At 41.6% G+C, this 26832-nt stretch overlaps 1 protein-coding gene across 1 annotated transcript in view; it reads right to left on the reverse strand.

The window, feature by feature from the left end:
* Pcca (propionyl-CoA carboxylase subunit alpha) overlaps positions 1–26832 on the reverse strand; it is a 359306-nt gene that overhangs the window by 121364 nt on the left and 211110 nt on the right. Inside the window, exon 19 of the mRNA XM_028868277.2 lies at positions 22033–22135. Within this exon, the coding sequence (XP_028724110.1) occupies positions 22033–22135 (103 nt within the window). The remainder of the gene's footprint in view (positions 1–22032; positions 22136–26832) is intronic.

Raw genomic sequence — 26832 nt, forward strand, 5'->3', positions numbered from 1 at the left:
AACAAATTAAGAAACCAGGATTTTTGTGATGTAAAGATTCTAGTAGTTGACAAAAAGTAGAAAGAGCTAAGAACTTCAAAATCTTGCTTTAACGAAAATACTCTGCTTAACAGCCATCACTAGGACTATGAAGCAGTAGAATAAAGTTGTGCTCAGAACTTGGAATATTGTCCCAAAAGAATAAAGTCCTCTTAATATCTAGCCTGCAAGGCTCCTAACCTCAGCATTGGCCACTGTAGGTAGGCATGTGCCGGCACATGGGAGCAATCACACTTTTCCTTAAAGACCAATGTCTCAAAGTCATCCCCATACATTGAGACATACAAACCAATGTCATCCACACAGCAGCTGAAACTCAGTTGTCAGGCTCAGAAGCAGACCACTTGCCTAATTTGTGCCAGAGTTGAATTCAAACCCCAACACAACAGGAAATGAGTGAGTGGGTGGGTAGGTGTGTGGATGGATAAATGGACAGACAGATGAGTGGCAAGGTCTCGCCAGCAGGAGAGCCTGGCTTCTGGGTTCTCTTTACTCACTCAGTTATCATGAGCACATCACTGGGCCACCTTCCCCTGAGTGCTCTCTCCTGTCAAGAGAGGAGCTGGCCTCGGCTTCTACCAACAGCTCTACTATCCTGTGGCACTTTTCTTCAAATGTGATTTCAGGAAGACAGATTAGATTGAAATACAACTTGGTTACTTGCACAACTAAAAACTTCTTTGCCACTTCCTCTGAATCTCCAAATCTGGGCACCCCATGACAGATGAGTAAATTAATGCCAACTCAAAGGAAATTTCACAGTAGAGGATGACTGCCTGGACACAAGCATGCACTGCCACAGCACAGACAGAGAAAAAGGCAAAGTGTGGCAAAGAGTAAAACAGATGGCTTTCTCCACTGACATCATTACTTTAAAATACTGCCGGGAATATACACCAAATACTTTACATTCGGTAACAGAAATTACCCTATTATCTAAATAGGGGGAACCCCAGTACTTAAGAAGTACCATTTGCAAGAAAGGTGTGCATTCAATTCCCATGAGTGCCAGTTACAGCCTGGCATATGAGAAACAAGGTAAAGGGCTCAGGGTGCAGCTTGGGGGAGAGTGTCTGCTTAGCGTGCACAAGGCCTGGGCTCTACCGCCAGCAGGGCAGAGCAGGAAAATTTTAAAAATGAAATATGAAAATTAAAGTAGCTAAATGAAACAGGTTTACAATATGTTCCTAAATTCAAAACTTTAAAGCTTGATGCACTCTACCAACATTCTGGACTGCAGTTTTTAAAGGTCCTGAATATCAATCAATGCTGTTAAACATATTGTGTAACTAAGTAAACAAAATATCAATACATATATGAGCAGGAGCAGCTGTAACATCCTTTAAAAACTTGGGAAGTTCACTCCACAGCCAGTGGGTAGGTATAAGCTACTCCAAAATATGCACCTTGGCATATGGAATATTTTAAGCTTTAGGAATGAGAGAAATGGCAGGTGCCGGAAGGACTCTGTGACCTTCCCTGAAGCAGGTCATGAGACTGTATGAGAGACAGCTTCCCTTCCCCAGAAGGGGAAAGAGCACTCTTCCCTCCAAAGCCCCACAAGAGGAGTCTCCATCGGGCTTGCTTACTGTCCCAGTTACCAACCTTCCCTCAGACAGCCCATCCTACCACATTCCCCATGCCTCTCCACTAAAACTCAGTCTGGAAATTTTCTTTGGGTCTTCAATTCCTCATGAAATCTCCTGTGTCAAGTACAAATGCTGTTAAATAAATGTGTGTGCTTCCCCCCTTGTTAATTTGTTTTTTGTTACAGGGGCAGCAGCTGAGAACTTAGAAGGGTAGAAGGAAAAGATACATTTTCTCACTACAATAGGCTACAGAAAAAAAAAAAATCTAGATAGGCAGGTAATATATTTAGATGGACCGGCTGCCCCGTGAACACTATTTCCTTCTCACATGAAGTCCTTGCACCTTGGCCCCACAATTCTGTCCATAAATTTTTTTTTGTACTTTTCCAGGTACTTCTATGTCCAAACATAGTATTAGTTTGCATTTGCTTTGCTGAGTATTTTTTTCTAATCACAATCAAGACTAATCAGCTTGAATGTAATAGTCTCCAAATTTGACTTTTTAAGATGGGAATTGTGTTCTTTATTATTACTGAGTGTGGGTGCGCATGTGCCGGGTGCACCCGTGGAAGCCAAAGGAACTTTCAGGAGTCACCCCCCACTCCCACCACAGGAATGGGAGACCAAACTCAGTTTGTTAGACTTCCATACCAAGTGCTCCTAACCACTGAGCAATCTCACCAACCCAAAATCATGTACTTTATGTAAGACAGATACCTTTTGATTTTCTTTCCTTTTTTCTGCTAAAAGAAAACAAAACACAGGGGAATCCGTGGCTGATATGAAAGATTAAATTAAACTATAAAATTAAAAAGAAAACAAAACAACAACAACATAAAATCGCAAGGCTAGTGAGATGGCTCAAGAGGGAAGGCACTTGATTCCAAGCCTGAGGGACTGAGTCCAACCCCAGGACTTCACGTGGTAGGGAGGAGAGATCCAGCTCTGGCAAGCAGTCCTCTGGCACCCAGGGCACAAGTGTGCCCTCGACACAGAAATAAAATTTAAAACCTTTAGATTAACACTTTTACTTTGTCTTTTTTTAAAGAGTGTGAAGAAATTTGGAATATCGCAAAGTTAGTTAGGATTACTATTGCTATGAGGAAACACCACAACCACATGGGGAGGGAAGGGTTTGTTTAACTCACATTTTCATAGCACGGTTCATCATCAAAGGCCCTCTAAAACACAGCCTGTGTGCTGACTCTCAGGAAACACTTCCCAGAAGATTTCACCTCATCGATGCTGGACTCTTCTTAATCACTGTTAATTTCTTAGCTCCAGCTCAATGCCAGTAACGCAAAGGTTTCACATCAACGGTGCTGGTCTCTTGTTAATCATAGCTGACTCTTCAGCCCCAGCTCACCAGAACCACAGAATCTTAATTCAAAATAACAAATGGTCCCAACAGTCTTTAAACTTCTCTCTGAAACTTCAAAAGCCAGGCCTCCATCTTCTGCACTGCTCTCAACATTCTTGTCTTCCAAATTCCTACAGAACAGCCTACTGAGCTCTCAAAACTCAATGGCTTTTGTAGCCCAAAGTTCCAAAGTCCTTAAATGATCTTACCCAAAACATGGTGAGGTCTGTCATAGCAATACTCCAATATCCTAGTACAAACTTGTCTTATTCTGGGTTTCTATTGCTGTGATGAAACACCATGACCAGAAAGCAAGTTGTGTGTGGGGGGGGGGAGGGGGATATTTGGCTTACACTTCCACATCCCTATTCATCATGTAAGGAAGTCAGGACAGGAACTCAAACAGGACAGGAACCTGGAGGCAGGAGCTGATACTTAGGTGGTAGAGGAGTATTACTTACTGGCTTGCTTGCCCTGACTTGCTCAGCCTGCTTTCTTAAAGAGCCCAGGGATGGCACCACCCGCAATGGGATGGGCCGCCTCCATCGATCACTAATTTAAAAAATACCCTACAGTCTTTTCTGCAGCCCAATCTTATGGAGACATTTTCTTAACTGAAGTTTCCTCCTTCTCAGATGACATTAGCTTGTGTACATTGACATAAAACTGTCCAGCACACACAAGAATGTAGTTTATTTTTTAATTATGTGTATGAGTGTATATCTCTGTAGGGATATGTATACATGAATGCAGTTGCCCTATAATACCAGAAGTGGCCATCAGATCTTCTAAAGCTGTAGTTATCAAGGGGTTGTGAGTGGCCTAATGTGAGGGCTGGAAACCAACCTCTGGTCTTCTCCAAGAGCAATATGTGCTCTTAACTACTGAGCATTTCTTCAGTCCCAACAAGATGTACTCATTATACGCTTTCAATATCCTAATGTTATTTTAGCAAGTAATTTATAAATCTAAACATTTTAATTTGGAGCTTGCCTTCAGAAATGACTACATGATATTCTATTAAAAAAAATGCATTCCAAGAGCTGAAAGAGACTCACCAGGCAAAGGTGCTTGCTGTGGCCAGGTATGGCCACATGAGTCTTGTTGTAGAATATAATTTTAAGATGTGCTATATTTGTTTATACTGTGGAACATTTGTTTTAATGATGCAAAGATGTGTTGCATTCTCTGTGAATGCATAACTCTGTGAAGCTGTGTTACTTTGCCTGTCTAAAACACTTGGTGGTCTAATAAAGTGCTGAACAGCCAATAGCGAGGCAGGAGAAAGGATAGGTGGGAGTGGCAGGCAGAAAGAAGAAATAGGAGAAATCTGGGAGGGAAGAAGGAGCAAGAGAACAGAAGAGGAGGACTTCAGGGGCCAGTCACTCAGCCTCCCAGCTACAGAGCCAGACACAGAATAAGAAGGAAAGAAAAGGTATACAGAAATAGAGAAAGGTAAAAGCCCAGAGGTAAAAGATAGATGGGATAAATTAACTTAAGAGAAGCTGGTTAGAAATAAACCAAGCTAAGGCCAGGCACTTATAATTAAGAATAAGCCTCTGTGTGTGATTATTTGGGAGCTGGGTGGCAGGCCCTCAAAGGAGCAAAGAGTAAAGAGTTAAAAAAAAAAAAACTAACAGAGTCTGATCCCCAGAACTGTCTCCCACAAATGTCTTCTGACCTCCATACAGACAGATACACACATACACACATGCACACATATACAGAACTATACAGACACTCACAGAAAAAATAAGTGTAAAAAATTAAATTCATTTCACCATGATAAAATACACTATTTACCAGAAGCTAACCAATGAAGTTCCACTAAACCTTACTAATAACATCAATGAAAATTTAATGCAATACTAAAAAATTAATATGCTTTTCAATGTAAAGATTTTTTTAAAGTTTCAGAACCAATAGGATAGTTTAGTAGCACAGTATCTTCATAGCACTTAAAAGGTCCTGAGTTATCCTCAGCAACCCTCAAAACAACCAAATGAGTTTACTAAAAATGTAACAATAAAGAAAACACATATCATCTTTACAATATGTTAATTTGAATTTATTTATTTATTTATTTATTTATTTATTTACTTATTTATTTATTTATTTATTTAGGCTTCTGGAATTTTTTCTTGGCCAATAGTATTCTCTACAACATACCTAATAAATTTTGCATATAAGTGATGGCCAAAATGATAAATAACTTCAAAATAAAATCAAAACCCATAGCTTAAAATGCTGTCAGGATGTGCTGTGTCCAAGTTTACCACACACAACCCCCACCCCACCCCACCTCTCCTCTGTCTGCCCTGCTTCAGGTATGTGGGACGCCCTCCCATCCGCAGTCTAAGCACACAGCTCGTGCTAACTGCACCCATTCCTGAACCAGACGCTTAGAGGATGTGTCACCTTCCTCTCTTCTGTGGAAGTCAATTCTTGCCAATGTTAAGCACCACTTCAGGACCACACCACACCCCTCTCTGCAGTCATAGCATCCCCCATCTTCTCCACCAGAGCAGCCACCAGAGGATGAGAAATTGCTACTTTCCCTCATCTCCACTTCCTCCTGCCTCTCTGTAGCTCTACTCATCTCCCCACACCTCTTAATCTTCAAGCACCCCCCCCCTCGTGGCCCATTACTCGCTTTAAGAAAGCTCCAATTTCAAGTAAAAAGTCCTACCTGAATACTCTGGTGCACTCTGCCTTTTACACTCAACTTCTCATCTTTCTTAGAAGAATGATTCATGCCACAATACTCCCACCTCAACTCTAATATTCCATTTCTGTCCTTGTTACATCATTGAAATTGCTCTCAACTCTTTTTGCTAAAATCAACGGACAGAGCTTAGTCTTTTTTCTTCTTCCTTTGGTTTTGGTGGCTTTGAACCAGGGTGACACTCTACAATTGCTTTCCCCCCTAGTATTCTCTGTTCCTTGTTGACAACTTTAGTGGACCCAGGTCTAACATTCCTTGGCCCTCTTCACTTCTCTCAATTCTTTCCCATCCTCCAAATGGTTTTTATGCAGTTGGAGGTCAAACTTCTACTGAACGCTCTCTTGGGCCATAGAACTTCACTTGCAACAACCCAGTGAACACTGCCAGGTTCTCCCAACAGGTCTGCAGTTGCCTTCATCATCCCTGATCCCTCTGCACACATTTCAGCAAATGCCACCGTCATTCAGCCAGCTGCCCAATACCCCTAGGTTCTCTTGCTCTTCATTATAGGGTTGTGGTGAGACAGCTTCCGGTGTGAACTCAGGAACCAGAGCCAGATTCTGAGACTCAATCTCTACTCTACTCTAAGTTCTGACTGTAGAAAAGGCTGCTAATCTCTCTGCAGGTCAGTTTCCTTCCATTTACAGCAGACAGAATAGTCTTTATTCTTCCTAGAGTGCTGTCAAGATTAGAGTAGATCACATACATTGTTATCCTCACTAAGTGATGCCCTGCACATCCATTTCTTGGCCTTGCTGAGCCCACAGACAGCAGTTAGTGTTACTACTCCAGAAATGCTGGTATTATCAATATCCCTCTTTAGCTTGTGCCAATTTTAAGTCCCTCTTATACTGGTCCACTTTTCTCTACTGTGGAGACACCATTTTCAAGGCTCACACATCCTCCATTCAGTTTCTCTAGCCTCCTCGCAGCCCTCCCTCACTGCAGTGGGGCCTCTCTAACATATTCACTAGAAAGGAGACACTGTGGTCTTTCTAACGGGATCACCGTCAGATGTCCTGCAGAAAGGAAGGCTTTCTGTGGTCTCCACTGCCTTTCAGGTCAATCCCCAACAGGTTCATAAGCTCAACTGGCATCCACAGATAGGAAGCTGCTAATCCTACCCCTCACTGCCTGCCGATCCCAGATACCTAGCTTCCCACAACCGTACACAGCTTCTTCCATTTCCTCACTTTAATTCTCTTTATACATCTTGCATAAGCCTTCAAAATTGTGACCTTATGCCCTGTGCCATCCACCACTGCCTTCCATAGGTCTCAGGCTGGCTAGTTTCCCTTTGAAAGTCCCCACCCATCTTCATGTCCAAGTTTGCGGAGCCCCTGTCTGTTCTCCATAATACCCACTCTCCCTATCATCATTTACTTGCTTGTCACCCTCAACAGATTTGGGAAGTCAGATACATCATCTCTCTTGACTACCACTGTTTCTCTAGTGCCTGTGTCACAGAGCACAGTAAACAATGATGACAGAATAGTAACTGTATAAACTCAGGGGCATTTCAACAGATGGTTTCAATGTTCATTTAATTTGTAAATAAGTTTGAGATACAGAAATATGATATCAGAATTGAGCCAAGAATGGTGGTGACCTCTGAATCTCAGCACAAAGGAGGCTGATAGGTTTGCTCAAGTTTAAAGCCACCCTGGGCTACACAGTGAAACCCTGTCTCAAAAAACTTGGGATGGAAATACACATATAAGCAAAATTTAAAAAATAATTGTTAATAAATCTATTATAAAAATTTGATCAGTATCTAAAGATGCTACCCTACTACTGCATATATTTTAGAACAGATTATAAAGTTAAATGACTTGAACTAAAGCTGGATATCTTGTGTCAACAGTAAGCATTATACCTGAAATTAAATCCTTCATAAAGTGTCGGAAACCTGACCATAATACTAAAACCTAGTTGAAGTCTTAATCACAGTATTTGCCAACTCTAACATGGTAACCACCAACCCCACTTAGTGCTTTTCATCTCCAGAGTAACAGGGACTCAGGGTCTGTAGCTTATTTTTCTTCCTCCCTTAGTGCCGTAACAAGCAACTTGGCTCTTAAGCACAACATGCCTGAGCCATTTAAGAGGGTGCAGGTGCAGCCTTGCACCCAATTAGATGGGCAATTTTCCAGATTACATGGGCAGGAACCTCACATTTTTATGAAAATTCAGTCTTCTGGCTGAAAAGCAGATTATGATACCCACTGGAAAGGCTACATTTAAAATGTAAACAGGTCATGCTGTGTGAGTTACTCTGTGGGCTTGATTTTTCCACAGTCTTGTTTATTTGACTCCCTTCATCAGATGTCAAGCTACCTGGCGGTGTTTGCTTTGAAAGGATGTTTGTCAGCTTGTTGGTCTCCTGGTAGGGGAGGGACAGGAGTGCAGCAAGTGACTTTGGGACCTTCTGCCTTGAACCACCTTATTCCCTGAAATACTCAGTAAAACCACCACCAATTCTAGAAGCCCAAGAACAATCTTCAGAGAGCTATCTGCAAAGTCATCTCTTGAAGTGGTTTATACACCTCAGAAGGAAAGGGGGCTTCGCAGCTAGTGTCCAAATGTGTTTTCACTCTTTCCCTGACTAATTTGGATGAGTCCTTAAAACATAACCTATTCTGTGCTCTCTACAAACCACTTTCAAGTTCAGAGTTCCAGCTGAAAGGGTTTCAGAAACTGTACTTTGTGGCTCTACCCATTTCCAGTAGCTCTAATGAACCAGGAGCTTATCTGAGTGCTTACCTGGATGGCCAAAGGCACTGTATGGACAGGCAACCAGCTCCCAAGCATCAGGACAACCCACAGTTACCACTTTCTCGTGGCTCCTTCTGAAGATATTCTATTCTCATAATAAGCATACACATCTATTTTTCCCCCTCAAGACAGAATCTCACCATGTGGCCTAGGCTGGCCTGGAACTCACCGAGATATGCCTGCCCCTGACTCTGGACTACTGAAATTAAAGGCATGCACCACCACACCTGTCCTAACATACTCTTTCTCTTGGGTGTGGGAGAGAGTACCAGTGAATATACTTTGCTTTTATTGGGTAGGATGGACTCACAATCATTTTTAACAGCTAAAAGGATTTCACTGCTCTGACATTGCTGTAGCTGAAGTTTTCTCTAGTCCTGCCTGGCCCACAGTCAGGACAAATCTCTCTCACCCACCAGTCCCACAGCCACTCAGACCCAACTGAGTAAACACACAGAGACTTATATTGCTTACAAACTGAGTGGCCTTGGCAGGCTTGTTGTTATCTAGTTCTTCTATCTTAAATTAACCCATTTCTATTAATCTATACCTTGCCACATGGCTTGTGGCTTACCAGTATCTTACATGTTGGTACTCATGGTGGCAGCTGGCAGAGTCTCCTGACTCAGCCTTCCTGTTCCCAGAATTCTCTTCTCTGCTTGTCCCACCTATACTTCCTGCCTGGCTACATGCCAATCGGTGCTTTATTTATTAACCAATCAGAGCAACACATTTAACATACAGAACATCCCACAGCACTTCCCCTTTTCTTTTTTTCAAAAGGAAGGTTTTAACTTTCACATAGTAAAATTACAGATAATAAAACAATTATCAAGCAAGAATTACAGTTACAATATCTAATCTGTTTATAATATCTAATCTATTTGTATTTGGCAAAATTAAAGAAGATATCCTATCTTTCCTACATTTGTGAGTCTAAGGTTTCATATATAACTTATCTTTTATCATAACTAAGGAAATTATAACTATCTAGTCTTCAACTACATGAAACACCTCAGAAGGATATAATATTACCTGAGAAATGGGAGACAGCTGCACTGGTGGGTGAGAGAGATTTGTCCTGACTGTGGGCCATGCAGGACTAGAAAAAACTTCAGCTACAGCAGTGTCAGAGCAGTGAAATCCTTTTAGCTGTTAAAGCTTCAGCTACACATTGCCAATGTTATTAACTATTAACAGGCTTGGCTTTTGAGCTGTTTGAATCCTCTGCCATTACAAATAATACTGCTATGGACATTTTCTTAAACTTCCTACATTTGAACATAAGGTGACAATTTGGACTTATGCTTGTTGGCTGGTTGATTTTTGAGACAGGATCTTGCTATGTAGCCCAGCCTGAGCTTGAACAAATGTTGTTTCTACCCAACTCATGAGTGTTGGGGTTACCAGTGTGTTCCACACACCTGACTACAAGACTCCCCCTGTCAAATTGCTTCCTGTGGGTTTTGAATCAGTGCACCCATAATGTATCAGCACTTATTTTTCCATAATTGCTGTGGGATAATGCTCTTGTACACTGGTTTAATAAAACGCTGACTGGCCAGTAGCCAGGGAAATATCATATGAAATCAGGGAACTATCAAAATTTTCATTTTTGCCAAACTGTATATGGAAAATGGTTTCTCTCCATCATCTTACCCTGCATTTGTGTGAGTAGGCTGGTGCCTGTTCTTACATGTCCACGAGGGATTCACATTTGCCCCACTATAAACCAGCATTCAACATTTTCATCTGACATGCAAAGGACTTTCCCCCTGCCTGCTGGCTCTCTGACTAGCCTCACATAGGATGTTCTGGGCAGAACAACTTGACATATTATACTTCTATAGCATGAAGGGGGGACACTAAAAGCTCATTTTGTTTGAAATGTCATAATGAAATCTAACACCATATACGCTAATCTAAAATGATGTGAATGTGGAAAGAGGACTTGTGTGGAGGCGGAGACGGGGAGAGGGGGTGAAAGGGAAGGAGCCGAGCAAGGCTGACAAAGGCAGCATCAACATGCACAGCATGCATGCATGTACCTGTCCAAGACCAAAGTCAATAAAGACTGAACACACAAACAAAAACAAAACAGGCCTCAGGCAATGTCTCCTGATAAATATCTTGAAGAGGAAAAAAAAGATTTATTTTCCTAATTTTTTTTCAATTGGAAAAAATTTTTCAAGAAAATTAACTTCTTGCTGAATGCACTTTGTAAAAATTCGTCAAAAAGATAATTTCTTCAAATACATTATTTTAAATTCTGCTTTGTTTAAAATCCTTTTTTAAATTATTTGAGGGGGATAGCTACACACAAAAACTTGCCTGACAAGTAGTTCATGTAATCAAAACATTTAATTCATGTTAAAAGAAAAATAGAAGCAAACAGTTTAAGTATGTTGGATAACTTCAAAAACCCAACCTCAATTTTCTGTCACATGCAAAAGTCATATTTCAGGGCAAGATCACACCATTTGATTATAAGATCTGCTTGAACATGGAATATCTGTTTTCAAGCACTACTGGAAAAAATGTTCTTTTCCATTTGCCAAACATGAATTTGAGTCACAGATAATTTTTAAATGAAAAGGCTAAAGTTGTCATAAATGTAGTGGCTAACTGGCCTTATTTATTAATGTCTTTGTCCATCCCAGAGTAAGAGTCTTTCCTAAAAACTACCGAAAAGGAAAATAAAATGGTAGATGTGGCAATAGCTTATCATTATAAGAAAGATATTTGAAAGTAAAATATTCAAAAAGGCAACTGAAGCTGGATGCAGTGATATACAGCTGTAATTCCAAGACATAGGCAGCTGAAAAGGGAGGATTGCTATGAGTTCAAATCTACCGTAGTCTACATGTTTCAGATCAGAGTAAGCAGTGCATCAAAACAACCATGAACCCTGTGAGTCACATAGTCCCATAAAATCCACAGTAGCCACATCTCTCAGCATTTCCCACTATTATAAAAGGGACAGAGATGAGGTAATTTTGTTAAGAGATATTTGATTCTTTAGTTAACATTTACAATAAAAAAAAAAAAAAAAGGCAAGGAGGCTTGAGTGATGGTTGTGTGGTTAAGAGCACTGGCTATCCTTCCAGAAGACCCAGATTCAACTTCCCAAACCCACATAGTGGCTCACAACCATCCAGTTCCAGGTGTGATTCCTCGTAAGCACCAGGCACACAAGTGGCATAAACATACATACAAGCAAGCAAAACACCATATACATGAAACAGAAATAAATACATCTTTTTTAAATGGTCTTATTTTGAAAAAGCATTTAGTAGGTATTCTAAGTTCATTCATGTTTGGTTTTTAAAATGGCATTTTACAAAACTGCTCACATGGCTCTCCCTAAAAAACAAATTTCCAAAATGTTCTTTAAATGTCAAAACAATCTGGTGGAATGTGTTCTCAGTTTAGAAGTCTAGAACAAAGTAAACAGAGGCAGAACAAAGGGGAAAGGTTGGGTCTATCAGAGGAAGAAAACGTCAAACAAGAAGGATGCAATTATTTCTTATTATGCATCCATATGTAATTATTATTTTTTATCCTTATGTTCATCACTGTATCTTTTCTTTGTGAAGAAAAATACAGGGTAGTAATTTAAATGATATGAATACTCTACAACATTTCCCTCCCTCCACCACAGGCATCCAAAGATAATTTTGAATCAACCAAAATGAACATCATTAAGAAAACAAAATGAGAGTTTAAACCACTTTAGACGTGAATGGCGTTCTCAAACCTTACACAGCTCTGCAAAATCTATTTACTTGTATAAAATTATTCAAGCAATGCTAAACATCATTACTTATCACAATATTAACATTTATAAATAGTAAGGTTTATAAATACTTTTAAAAGATTTTGGGGGGGTTGTTGAGATGGCTCAGAGGATAAAAGTACATACTACTAAGCCTGATGAGTTGAGCTCAATCACAGGGACCAATCTGAGAGAACCACAGCTGTGCTTCTATAGCACGGGTGTGCCCACAAATGCTAGCAGGCAAGTACACACACACACACACACACACACACACACACACACACACACACACACACACACACGAAAAATTTTAAAAGTTGTGCGTGGCGGTGGGGATTGAGTTCGGGTCTGCATGCCTGCTAGGTGGGCACTTGGCCTCTGAGCTGCACCTCCACCAGCTTCCCTCATGCTGCATCACTGTCCCTCACATTGACAACGATGTGCCCACAGTCCAGCAGAGTCAAATCTACTCGATGATGGCTCTGAGCTTCTGAACTTCTCTGTATCTATCCGGGCGACTCCACAAACTGAATAAGATCAGGCATGTGAAGTGCTGCCCACAGGGCAACATAAGGTTTCAGCAAACATAGATCCAAGTAATCAGTTGCTTCAGCAAAATATTTATGAATAGGTGAAAATAACTTTATAAACAATGTAGTTACAAACCACGGTGTGCACAAATAACAGTCAAATTAAGAAAACACACACTAAGGAATTAGGGCTGGTAAGATGGCTGAGGGCAAAAAACACTTCCTATACAAGCCTCATGACCTGAGTTCAACCCTGGGAAGCCACAAAGGAAGAACACAGGTAACAGGAGAGGACAACTCCTGAAAGTTGTCCCTGACCTCCACGCACCCACGTGTCCCCCTACAATAATAAAATAAACTTAAACTAAAAAACAGGACCAACAAGAGAGCTCAGTGGGTGAAAGTCCACGATGCCCAGCCTGACCCATCAAGTTCAGTACGAGAGCCACAGAGTGGTGAGAACCACGTCTATGGGAATCCAGCCCCCACCTTTTGAAGGGTTCTTAGGCAGAGAAGAGAGGGATAAGAAAATATCAGATAGAAAGAGAGACCTACAATCTCAGACCTCGGGGGAGGCTTTGCCCTCGAGGAGGTGGGAATGGGGGGGTAGGCTGGGGGGAAGGGAGAGGGGCAGGAGGGGGGAGAACAAGGAAATCTGTGGTGATATGTAGAACTGAATGGTATTGTAAAATAAAATAAAAGGAAAAAATAAAAGAAAGAAAGAGAGACCTAGACGATGAGAAGAAAGACAGAAACACAGAACAGCTTTGGGAGGGCCTGGGTCAATACCCAACAACCTCGTTTATTCAAAAGGGCTTTTTATAACAATGCCAAAGGGAGGCGCAAAAGACCTCCCCCTGCTAGATCAAAGCACACCACACAGCCAAGTGCACACCTTCCAAACACCTGGTAAACATGTCTGTGGCAAAATCATCTCATCATGCAGACCTGCTGGGTAAAGCAAGCCCAGATTCTCTGACCCTGAGTAAGGTCTCACTGGATAGCCTCTGTGGGCTCCCACAAAAGTCCTGAAGGTTGACCTCCACATGCATGCATGCGTGAATGCGAGGGTGCACGAGCGAGCACACACACACACACACACACACACACACACCATTTTTTTTTAAGTTGGTGAAATGGCTCAGCGGGTAAGGTCTCTTCTCAAGCCTGACAACTTGATTTTAATTCCTGGGACCCACATGGTGGAAGGAGAAAACCAACTCCCCACTAAGTGTCCTCTGACTTCCACATGTTTGAGTGTACATATAAAATAAATAAAGGAAATGCAATAATTTTTTTAAGAAATTAAACTTATTACAGATTAAAGATGTCTCAGGGGGGCTGGAGAGATGGCTCAGAGGTAAAGAACACTGGTTGCTCTTACAGAGGACTTAGGTTCAATTCCTAGCACCCATTTGGTGGCACATACCCCTCTGTAACTCCAATTCCAGGGGATCCAACACTCTCTTTTAGCCTCTGTGAGCAGCAGGCATGTACATGGTGTACAGACATACAGACAGGCAAACACTCCCCGACCCCACAAAAATGTCTTTGACATTTCAACAGACTTTGCTCTCCCACCCTGCCATACTCCAGTGTTTTCCTCATAGATGTGATTCGACGTCAGTCCCTGCTCACACATGCAGTGTGTTCTAAATTGTCACTAGTCATACCTCCGAAGGCCTCCTTTTCCTCCAGATACTTCTCCTCATCCAGGCAGCTTAGAGCTTTTTTTGGTTCTTGTGCTGCCTAGTTTTATGTCAACTTGGCATAAGCTAGAGTCGTCCTATAGGAGGTAGTTTCCATTGAGAAAATGCCTCAAAAGATGAGGCTGTGGGCAAGCCTGTAGGGCATTTTCTTATTTAGTGATTGATGAGGGAGGGCCCAGCCTATTATGGGTAGGGACAGTGATAGGGCTGATGGTCCTGGGTTCTGTAAGAAAACAGGCTGAGCACACCGTGGAGAGTAAGCCAGTAAGCAGTACTCCTCTGCAATCTCTGCATCAACTCCTGCCTTGTGGTTTCTACCCTGCTAGAGTTCCTGTTCTGACTTCCTTCAACAATTAGAGTACCATGTGAAAGCATAAGCCAAATAAACCCTTTCCTCCCCAACTGGCTTTGGTCATGGTGTTTCATCACAGCAATAGTAACCCTAACTAGGACAGCTGTCATGTGATTAAATGCTTGTAGCCATCTCTAGGAAGGTGTTTATTGTTGTATTTTAGTTACTTCCAAGTCTGCCTTCTCTTTACCCAGTAAATGCAGACTCTTTCCATGGGGTTAAACTTTGTTAAACTTTTTATTAAATAAAACATTAAGCTGATACCAGTAATATCTCATCACTTTCTTGGGACACAGTTCTTAAGCGTAGAATTAGTAGTACACCAGTGGATATGAATCTTTTAAAGGTCTTTTATGAATGCCATCAAATTATTTTGCAGAAAGGCTAAATGAATACATATATTCCCTTTAATTCCCATTACGATGCTGGCATCTGGTCCTGTAACCATTATTTGAAAAATTTAATATGATTTCAAAGTTTAAATATGTCCATCATAGTAATAAGGATATAAGTACTTACGTGAATATACAAGACTAAATCCTCATGACAGAACTGGGCCAAGGTTCTGGATAACCTAGATGTTTAACTGTCTGAGAAAGTCCAAGGCACTGTGTCTCAGACTAACCCAGTACATGAGGGTACTGGTTTCTCTACGTCTCCCACCCGAGCAGACAGCAAGTTTCTGTATTCACCCTTTTGATTTGTTCGTCCTGGAAGTGTTGTGGTACAGACCTGCCTTTGACTGACAGGGCTATACTCTCTGGAGTGTACTCAGGGTCTTCACTCATTTTAAACCTGAATTTCTTGTCTTTATAAAGTGTGTTCTTTAGAAATTTTTAACACAAGTTCTTTTCAGTTTGTAAATGGGTTTTACCATTCTGTGGGTTTGTCTATAATTTCTTGTTGGTGTCTTTTGAAGTAAGCATTTTAATTTAGATAAATACTGATTATTTAATCATTTTTTCTTGTGTTTCTTATGCTTTTTTGGTGTCATCTATGAAAATATAGTAACATATAAAGTCAGAAAAATGGTTTAGCTCTTGCATTTAAAGATTAATTCATTTTGGTTAAATTTTGCATATTAACTCAATATGAGGAAGGAGTTCAGCTTCATTCAGTGTATGTGGATATCCCTCCATTTGCTGAGTTATTTTGGCATCTCTGTAAAACAGCAATTTAGAGTAGGAATGGAGCTCAGTGGTGGAGCATATACTTAGTAGGCAAACAGCCCAGCAGACACATCATCACCTCCTAAATCAAACCACCATACACTTATTTATCTGATGGCTTTGGGAATCGCCCTCAAATTAGGCAGCCAGTATTTACCAACAGTCAGATGATTTCCCTATTCTCTGTTCTATACCAGCAGACAACCTTTATGTAAGGACTACACTATAGTTCAATACACTGAGGGTGAAAATGTGACTTATCCATCCTCATGCTTGTTTTGAAGAGTTTTGGCAATCCTAGATCTTTAAGCTTCCATGTGAATGTTAGGGTCTGTCAAAACCACAGCTTGACTCAGGAACGACAGGAGTCTTTAGATCATGAAGAAGCAGTGCATGCCATCTTTCTAAACAGTTCTTGGACCAGGAGGCTGCGCTTTCTCCTTCATTCTTTTCCAATGACTTGTGCATTTCACCATGTATGTTACACACTGTTATTGTACTTACTCCTCCATATCACATTCTTTTGATATTCTTGCTAATGGAACTGTTTTTACTGTGTAGTTGCTACTGCAAGTGAAGAGAGGTTTAACTGACTTGATTTTGCACCCACACTGAACTCACTTTTCATGATAGTTTCTTAGTTGATTCCTTACTATGTTCTACACACAACCACCTAGCACCTACAAACAGAGCCCGTCATCACGCTCACAATGATGGCGACTCTGCTGAGGAGTAAGCCCATGGAGCACCTCACACTGCCAGTCCAGATGTGGGTCTCTGCTGTTCATTACACGAGCGCTAGCAGGGTCCTATGCATGCTAGGAAGTGCTAACCTACCGCCACGCTCAGCCTTTTAAATTCAATACAACAAATTGTATCTACATATAACTTGAAACGGGGGGACTCTAACTTTAATTTAATGAAGCAGTTTATGCTTATTGAAAATATTTTGTTCTCTTAATAAAAAAAAAACTGAACCTAAGTTAGGAAAATTAACTATAAAGAATTTAAAAGCACAAAGGGCTTTTTAGGGGGTAGAAGAGAATCATAAAAAGTAGAGGAAGGCAGTGGAAAAGGTGAAGAAATTTCAACAAAGTATGAATGATAGTATCAAAATGAATACCAGAACTTTATATGCTAACCTTAAATTTGAATTTTATCTTAAATTTTAAAATAGTAGGAAATTATTCTTTGACCAGCAACTCTAAGTATTACTTTGACCATTTAAATTTTTATTCATTAGTATGAAGATTACATTAATAGACCATGGATGGTTTAGGAATTTTGGATACTCTTTGGAAAGTTGGTTGATTGATAGTGACAGGGTTGGGGTTGTTCATGCCATGGTGTCTGGCAGAGATTAGAGAGCAACAATGAACACCGGGCTCTCTTTGTCTTGCTGAGGCATTCTCTCTTGCTTCTGTGCTGTTTTGTGCTCTGGCCTAGCTGGCTTTTGGGCTCCTGGGCAACCCTCCTGCCTCTGTCTCTTGCAGGGATGATGGATTTGTGTCACCATATCTAGCTTCTTATGTAGGTTCACGGGGTGGAACTCGGGTCCTCGGACTAGCAGGGAGCACTCCTCCCCGCTAATCCAGCTCTCTAACCTTGTTTATCTTAAGTAGCAGCCGGAGCGTCTTTATAAAGGTCGCTGCCACTGGCCCTAGTAGGCAGGAATATCTACTCCTACGTATTACTTATGAGCAGTTGATATCAGGCAAACACCAGGCAAAACATTCAATGTGCCCGTGTAGTGGTCACGTGCCTGCCACTGGAGGATCACATTTCTAACCCAATTTGCTTACCTATCAGGACCACTTGGACATTTTTCTTCAAAATGAATGGTCTTCAATATAAATTCAGTTCTTCATTGTTAAAGCAACAAACACACTAATCTTTGTGTTTCTTGTGCTGTTCTAACCAGTTTTATATTATACTGCACAAGAGAGAAGTGGGCGGAGCTCAGGAATCCAGAATATTATTATATATGAACTCAGCTGAGTGTCCTCACTTTGGAGTTCGATGTTGTGAAAGACTGGCTAGCATTCCCACCATGTGTGTTCAGGGGTTTCACACTCCTAGTCAATTCTATTGCTCATCCTGGCGGCTGAGTTCACAGTTGCCTTCACTAATCCCAGACTTTGACCTGAGAGCCTATGTCTTCATAGGAACACCAAAGTGAGTTGCTGAGTATAGCTTCTACTTGTGCTATGCACTCAATGCATATACTCATGAACTTTCACCAAATACCTCTAAAACACTTCACCTTACACAGTTGAAAATTTGTACTCTTACAACAGTAACTGCCCACCCCTCCCCACCCCACCATCTTTTTTAAAACTTCATTTAGTTGATTTTATTTTATAAAAAAAAAAATTTTTTTTGAGACAAGATCCTGTAGTAAGAATCTTAAAAGTTCTTATTAATAAAATCAAACCTGAGCCAGGTATTGGGGTGAATGCTGGAAGACCAGAGAAACAGAATAAGCCACAGCTACCTCACCTCAACAGTTTCTCAGCTGATCCTGTTTCCTCAGACTGGAAGCCTCTCAGTCCTCATCCGAATGTGTCTCAGCTGAACTGCTGCTCAAAGCCTAAAGGCTTATCCGGCCAAATGCTTCTAGTTTCTGGTCCTCACGCCTTATATACCTTTCTGCTTTCTGCCATCATTCCCTGGGATTAAAGGCTTGCTTTCTGGGATTAAAGGCCTGAGTCATCATGCTTGGCTGTATCCTTGAACACATGGATTTCTGCCTAGCTCTGCCTCCCAAGTGCTGGGATTGAAGGCGTGTGCTACCACTGCCTATCCTCTATGTTTAATATTGTGGCTGTTCTGTCTCTGACCCCAGATAAGTTTATTAGGGTACACAATATTTGGGGAACACAATACTACCACAAGATCCCAAAGCACAGGCTGGCCTCAGGGTCCTAATCTTTCTACCTCCACCCTACAAGGGCTGGCAGTAAAGGCAGGCACCACCAGGTCTGGACCCTCCTTTCATTTCTTCCGGTGCTTGGCAACCACCACTCAACTTTTTGTCTCTATAACATTTGAATGCTTTAGGGACTTCATGTTGGTGGGTCCCATGGCATGTGTCCTCTGAGTGACTTACTTCACTTGGCATAGTGTTCTCAAGGTCCTTCTTCTAGCATATATCAGAATGTCCTTCCTTTTTAGGGCTGGGTAATTCCCACTTGTGTGGAGGTCCCACATTTTGCCTGTCCACTGACCCATTAGTAGATATTGGATAGTTTTATTTCTGCTACTGTGAATAATGCTGCTATGAGCACATGTGTGCAAAAATGTTTTGAGGATTTGCTTCCTATGGTGTGGCTTCTTAGTGTTTACAAGTCCTGTATCATTTCCCATAGTGGCTGTGGCACGCATGCCAACAGAGATCAAGGGTTTCCATGCTCCAACCCTGCCTAACACTTGTCTTTTTCTGTTTCCTTGCCAACACCTTCCTGAAGCCTTAACTAATTAGTCTTTACCAATAAAAAATCGGGAATCAGCTATCAGGGTAAAAGCCTGAAAGATCAGAGAAGCAGGGAGCATCCACCAGTCACCTCCAACCTCTTCTGCTCCTTCCTCCAAAGGGGCCTAGATCCTCTCTCAAGCCCACCTTACTACTTCCTGTCTCCTATCTGTCTACAATCCTCAAAACGTCTGCGGTTAATTTTGGTCAGCTAGTGGCTAGCTTTACCCTCTGACTCCAACAAGCTTTATTTGTCAGAACACAGTCAAACAGTCACAGACTAGCCCCATGGGTGGGGGAGGTGCCTCACTGTACTGGTCACTCAACTTGCCATTTCTCTCATGATGGTGAGACTGAGTATTTTCTTGTGCTTCTTGGGCACTTGATTTCTCTTTTTAAGAAGTATCTATTCATATCCAGTCCCCATTTTTTTCAATGTGTGGTGTGTGTGTGTGTGTGTGTGTGTGTGTGTGTGTGTTTTCATGGGTGTACATGCCCACAGTGATGGTTTGAAGAAGAATGGGCCCCATAGGCACATATACTTTCATGCTTAGTCACCAGGGAGTAGCACCATTTGAAAGGATTAAAAAGATTAGAAAATGTGGTCTTATTGGAGAAAGTATGTCACTGGGGTGGGCTTTGAGATTTCAAAAGCCCATGCCAGGCCCAGTATGTGTCTGTCACCTCCTTCCCCACCAAGAACATGATGTACAACTTGCCTTCATGCCACAATGCTCCCACCATGATGTAATGGACTCTGTAAGAAAGCTCCCAATTAAATGTTTTCCTCTATAAGAGTTACTTGGTCATGGTGTCTCTTCTCAGCAATAGAAGACTAAGATACTCATGCATATACAAAGAGGCCAGAGGAAGATGTCAGGTGCTCCTCTATCACTGTTTGCCTTATTCCCTTGAGACAGGCTCTCATTGAAACTGGAGCCGGGCTGGAAGCCAGCAAGTGCTAGGGATCCTCCTGCCTCTGTCTCCTACAGCACTGGGGTTACAGGCAAGGTTACACAGCCTTGCCCAGCTCTTTTTACATGGATGTGAGGGATCTGAAGAATTCAGTTCCTCACACTTGTGAAACAAGAATTCTTACCCATGTGCCATCTCCCCAGGCCTGTTGCTTTGCATTTCTGACACAGTGTCTCCCTATGCAGCTTAGCTAGCAATTAGTTCATCATGTAGTCCAGGGTGGTCTGAAACTTGCGATCTTGGGGCGGCACTGAATCTATATACCACTACGAGCAGTGTTGACATTGTAATCATATTAACATTTCTAAATTCCTCTCATAGTTTTACATCCAGTTTAATATATTTAGCACTAGTTACATTTTTCTGTGTACAAATCAAATGTATCGTGTGTGTGTGTGTGTGTGTGTGTGTGTGTGTGTGTGTGTGTGTGTACTTTCCTGTTGCTCCTTTTCACTGTTGTAGAGCCAACACACACTGAGTATATACAAGGACACATGACACTTTCAGAACAACTGCCACCCCTGGGGCGGATGGCGGGCAGGGCAGGAGCAGAAGGAGGCTGCAAGATGATTAGCTGCATCTACAGATTTTTCCCCTTTTAGTAGGAAGTCTCTACCCACTGTGCTCTCCATTTGAAATCTTCAAAGTTTAAAATGCCGGAAAAATTGTAAACTCTAAAACTCTGGATTCTCTGAGCTGTACTGCAAGCTAATCAAACATGTCTTAGCTCATACTTTCTCTAAAGTCAATAAGCCAAACCTGCCCTGTCACCTTTAGGCTAATTTTGTTCTAGCTATGGCAAGAAACCAAGGAAACAACCACAGTTCTCTCAATGAGAGGAGAAAAGATGCCATCACACCAGTATGCCTAACTGACCCTGCCTGCAAGGCCAGCCTGAAACAGCTCAGTCTACCTCTACATGTGAAAGTTGGAGGGCACCACAGGAACCCAAGCTACTTTCTGAGGATGACGCATCATACAGCATCCAGGTGAAAAATATGAGGAAACAGGTTTTTTTTATGTCACATGCCAAGGTGGATCTTTCCAAGCCGATTTAATGCACTCATTTCAAAGTGTTTCCCTCATGAGATAAAAGGTAAGGCAGGAGAGGATTTTATAGGAAGAACAATCTAAAGACAGTGCTTGAACAGTCAGGGGTCGTGAGTTTCTAAAATGAAATAGCAAACAAACACGGAGTTTGGGCTCATAGGAATAATCTTGACAGGGTGTGGCTTAGACACACTCCATGCCAGATCATGAGGAGTTTTTCCAAGGGAGGGATTAAATCAGATTCTTGCACCTTAATCTCTGACACAAAGGCAAACCTACAATTTTTCAGTGGGTACTGAAGAAAAATGAATCAGGAAGTTTAGAATATGGCTAAATCTAGGAATGTGTTCCCTAATTAGCATAAGAGGACAAAAAAAGTCCCATTTAAATTCAGTTCATAAGGACAAACACAGAGCTATGCTGGAGGCTGTGAAGAGACGCTGGAGAGGCTAAACAGGTTCTAACTGCCTAGATAATTCAAGATTACCAAATAAACAAGCAAAACTCACAGCAAAAGTCGACCCACTGTTTGACGCCACGACAGTGTGATCTTCATCGTGTAACTTTATGGAGAGCTCCCACTTAGCCGCATCTGTTCTAACAACTGGCACTCTGAAGCAAAAAGAAAGCAAAAGAGTTAATTATGTATTATTCTCTATCAATAAACTAATTTCCTTTCACACTAGTGTGTGGAGCAGAAGAGTCCAAGAACACACTTCGTGTTTCATTTTACTAATCCCACCCTTAGAAAAACAGCTTTCAGCTATAAATTGGGGAGATTTTAAAAAGCAGACACTCCAAAGACGACAGCAGCCCTCCTATTGTAATTGTGGCACTGTCACCTCATCAAACAGCCTTTGTGGTATCTGAATGTCATTGGCCCGCAAAATCTCATAGGGAGTGGCACTATTAGGAAGTGTGGCCTTGTTGGAGGAAGCGCATCACTGTGGGGCTGGCTTTGAGGTTTCCTATGCCCAGGATACCGTTCAGGTTCTTAGTGGACTTCCTGTTGCCTGCAAGATGTAGGACTCTCATCTACTACTCCAGCACCACATCTGCCTGCATGCCACCATGCTCCCCGTCATGATGATAATGGACTGAACCTTGGAAACTGTAAGTGAGCCCCATCAATGAAATATTTTCCTTTTAAGAATTGCCATGGTCATGGTATCTCCTCACAGCAATAGAACACTGACTAAGACAGACATCATCCATGCTCCATGTTATGAACTTGAATTATGTAACTGTGACAGCCCTTCACAAATTAATCTTTCTTAAGCAGTATTATTTTTTGGTAACTATTCAAGGAATTTTTAAATAAAGTAAAATAAACAATGTGACAAGTGTGTTAAGTTTCCAAGACCAAAAAAAAATGAATTAGCATAATTTGGCATAGAAATTTGCAGCTGATTTACCCTTTGTAGTTGATACAACTAAAATTGCAGTAAAGAATGAAGAAGGTGAAATCTCTCAATGAGTAAAGGTGCTTCCTTACAGGCCTGAGGACCTGAATTCAATCCCTGGAATCCACATAAAAGTTGAAGAAGAGAATTGACTCCAAGGTTATCCTCTGACCTCCCCACCTACACATACATACATACACACATAGACACATACATACACACAATAATAATAAAATAAAGTTTATTTCTTTAAAAGGAATAAACCACAATACCTTATTCTACTTGTAAACAATACAGAATGTTCCTCCATAATTCCAACTGCAAACAAACCTACCTTAGCATATCAGTTAGACTGAAACCATAAGGACAGACACTAAGCTACATTAAACCTCAAGACCTACAAGTTCACAAACACTGGCACCCTATCATTGAACACCAAGAGAAGCCAGCATGGTTCCCATCTTGCACATAGCCTACGTCTTCTGTCTTCTCTAGTCTTGGCTTTCTGGTAAGCCTGGAATCCACACAAGGCTGCCAGATCTCTGAACAAAGCTAGACTTGTCATACAAACGTACAGTTGGTGTTACATGGGGGAAGAAAAACTAGGTCAAGCTTCCAGAAAAAAATATAAAAGCCCCCACAATTTTGTTTTAAAAAGTAATGACTTCAAAATTAAACCTAGTGTCACACATTTATAGTCTTCATATCTTTAAAGCATTGTTAACGCTAGCACTTTTTAGTATCTAGGCTCTAGCTGTAGCCACGGATCTAAATTTAATGTTGTAGGTTATATTTTCACTCAAGCCTCTCAAATTTCAAAAGAATTGTGTTACCTGGTATTAAAAAAAAAAAAAAAAAAAAAAGCATAGTCATAACAGCCTTGACTCTCAGGTCCCCTCTAATTACGGGCCTGGTAAAGGGAGATTAGCAGGTGAGAGGATATTTGCGCTGACAGTCAACTCCATCTGCTTAATGATGACTGTCTCAAATCCTACAGAAGGAAATTTGGAAGACACTGTTAGGTGACCTAAAGAGAATTGTTTCAGAGGCCAGAGCTGTGGTGATATTTTATTTGTGCTGAAATGTGATTTTATTTGTATGTTAATAAATAAAATTGCCTGGGGATCAGAGCTAAGAGCAAGCCATTTAGCAGAAGTCTGGTAGTGGTAGCACACGCCCTTAATCCAATCACATAGCAGGCAAAGTTTCTGTGTGTTCAAAGACACAGCCAGCATGGTGACACACACCTTTAATCCCAGTACCAATCATAGAGAGCTGGAGGTCTGTATAGACAGGTAGTGATGAGGAAGTCATGTGGTTGGGTTTACAGCCAATGAGAAGGCAGGACAGAAAGGCAATAAAAAGACAGACACACAGGAAGTAGGTCTCTCTCTCAGGGGAAGGACGACAGGAAGAAGGTCTTCCTCTCAGGGGAAGGACAGCAGTGAGTGGTAAGATAAGGTGGTCTTAGCTCTTGGTTGCTGTTCAATCTCTGGGCTTTTAACTCTTTATTTGGCTCTGTGTTTCTTATTTAATAAGACCGTTTAGAATTTCATCTACACAGAGCTTCATACAGAGAATAAATAAATAAGATTTCCTAAGGACAAGCACAGGAGAGAAAGGGAAGGGAGGAAAGGAAGGTAATGATCAAGCAGGCAGACGAGTGCTCTGTGTGCCATAGCCTCACTCTAGCACCTGCATTTCACAGGGAAAAGTCACATCCATGTCTCCCCCACTGGACTGTAGGTCTCAAGAAGGAGTACTATCATTTCTTATTTTTATTTATTGACTTATTTTTTCTAGTGTTGGGATGGAACCCATGGTTCTGTGCCTACTAAGCAAGAATCCTACCATTGAGCTACAGCCCAGCCCATTCCTGGGGAGACCAGAAGGGCCACAGGAATGCAGTAGCTACAATGCCCAGGGCAGAGAGCAGTCTGAAGTGCCAAGAGCTCCCTGGGGTTGTCGCCTTGCTAGGCTACATTCCTGGCTCATCCTCCTCTCAGGTCCGCTCCTCTCCATACCACTATGTCAAGTGGCCTTCTCACATCTTTCTTTGATAATAAAACTACATTCTTCCTGATTATGACAGTTCTATGGCATTCTACTTCACACCAGTGAATTCTTAATTGAGCTTCTTACCATTCAGGTCCTTAAAAGGAAAGCCCCAGTTTTTTGTAGCTTCCCTTTTTCTAATTACTCTGGCGTGTGTGTCTGGTTGAACCAGCTCCTCTAATTAAGGAAACAAACAGGAGGCGGAGGACCAAGCACAGCAGCTATGAACCAGACTCTGCTGACCACAAAAGTGCAGTGAGCTCTGCCTAGATTCTGACCTTGAGCAAATTGACAGGATGCATTTCCTTCATAAAACAATAAAATAACAATGGTATCTGCACTGATAGGCACACACAGAGGATTAAATGAAGGTATGCAAAGGTAACATGATTAGCCCCGTCTCCAGGCCTCTCCTCTTGTTTTGGCCCATGACTGAAATCCTTCCATTACAGCAGCTTTGGCTTCCCTCGCCTCTGTCTCAAATTTCCTGAGGGGTACCACCCTCATACCTGCCTCAGTGATCATGTGACTGTGCTGCCTTCCTTCCACTTAACCAGCACTATACGCTGTAGTATTTCCTAACATTCAGCGGCAGTCAATGAGGGCGAAGGCCCTCTCCAGTGAGGCAGCCATCCTTTGCCTGCAGAGGAGGTGGGAAGTTGCTGATCCTAATGTCTTGTTCTAGCCAGGACGCTTTTTCCCACAGAAAATGATCTGGCAGATGGTGTCGAGACGGAGCTGTGTCTCCTCGGGACCCAGCCATTATTTATTTTTCCACTGCTTTATTTTGATCCACATCTGTTTCATATATGTTGTAGCTTGCCCCAGGAGGGACCTTATGGAAGAACACAGGCTTCTGGGAGAAAGTCCAGAGCTCCTTCTCTCCTCAGTAATACACTTGAGAACCCACAGAAACAGGCAGGTGATGGGAACCTTACTCCTGGAGTAACTTTCTTAACAATGTCATCTAAGGTGCTTTGTTAAGAGAATGAATGAAAGCAGTTCCACTGAGAAGCAATACCTGCAGGTGCCAAGAAGAGCAGAAAGCAGGACCCCCCAAGCAGGGCTAGTACTAGGGTTTCTCTAGCTTTACATGGCTTCAAATATAGTTTGATTTTGTCTGTAAATAAAATAGATGATGTGGGCATGTATGCCAGTTACTGAGCCATACAATATTGCACCAGGGTAGACACAGATACAAACCTGGAGGAATGTGTACTCTGGTTCTGCAGAATTTCTAAGAGAACAATAATAGTTTTGTTTTGTTTTGTTTTTTTTTAAACACCAATTTCAATTCAAAAAGCATGAACATGATAATAATAACTACCTAAAGTTTTATTTTAAATTAAAAAAAATTGTACCTGTTGATACAAATCCAAATGGATCAAAATGGTCTATGAAGTTCAGGGTAGAACATTTGCCTAGCAGACACCAGGCCCTGGGTATCATTCAGCAAAGAGTGAAAAGAGCCAAGGTAAAATAGTTACAAATCCTCCTCAAAAGTGAGGAGCTGCTCCACACAGTCACCCCAATGATAATACACAGGGCTCGGCTTCCCCTCGTGAAAGACCTGTCCACTTCCAGCAGCAGCCAGTGAGCCAGAACCAATCTGCTCAATAAAACCCAACTTTTTATATCTTACAGGGAAAAAGTGACTGCTGATTTTCACTAATTTCAATTCTAATACACATAACTTACCAAACTACTGCAAACACATAAATGACAATGATATAAATGCCCAGCTACTAACAGAAACATCTCACATTTCACACAGACTTCAAGCTAGGGCAGTGGCCATTCAAAAGTATACTGCAGACACTGAAGAGCTGGTTTCTGAGACTGGCACTACTC

The sequence above is a fragment of the Peromyscus leucopus genome, chromosome 9 (genome assembly GCF_004664715.2).
Source record: "Peromyscus leucopus breed LL Stock chromosome 9, UCI_PerLeu_2.1, whole genome shotgun sequence".
NCBI lineage: Eukaryota > Metazoa > Chordata > Mammalia > Rodentia > Cricetidae > Peromyscus > Peromyscus leucopus.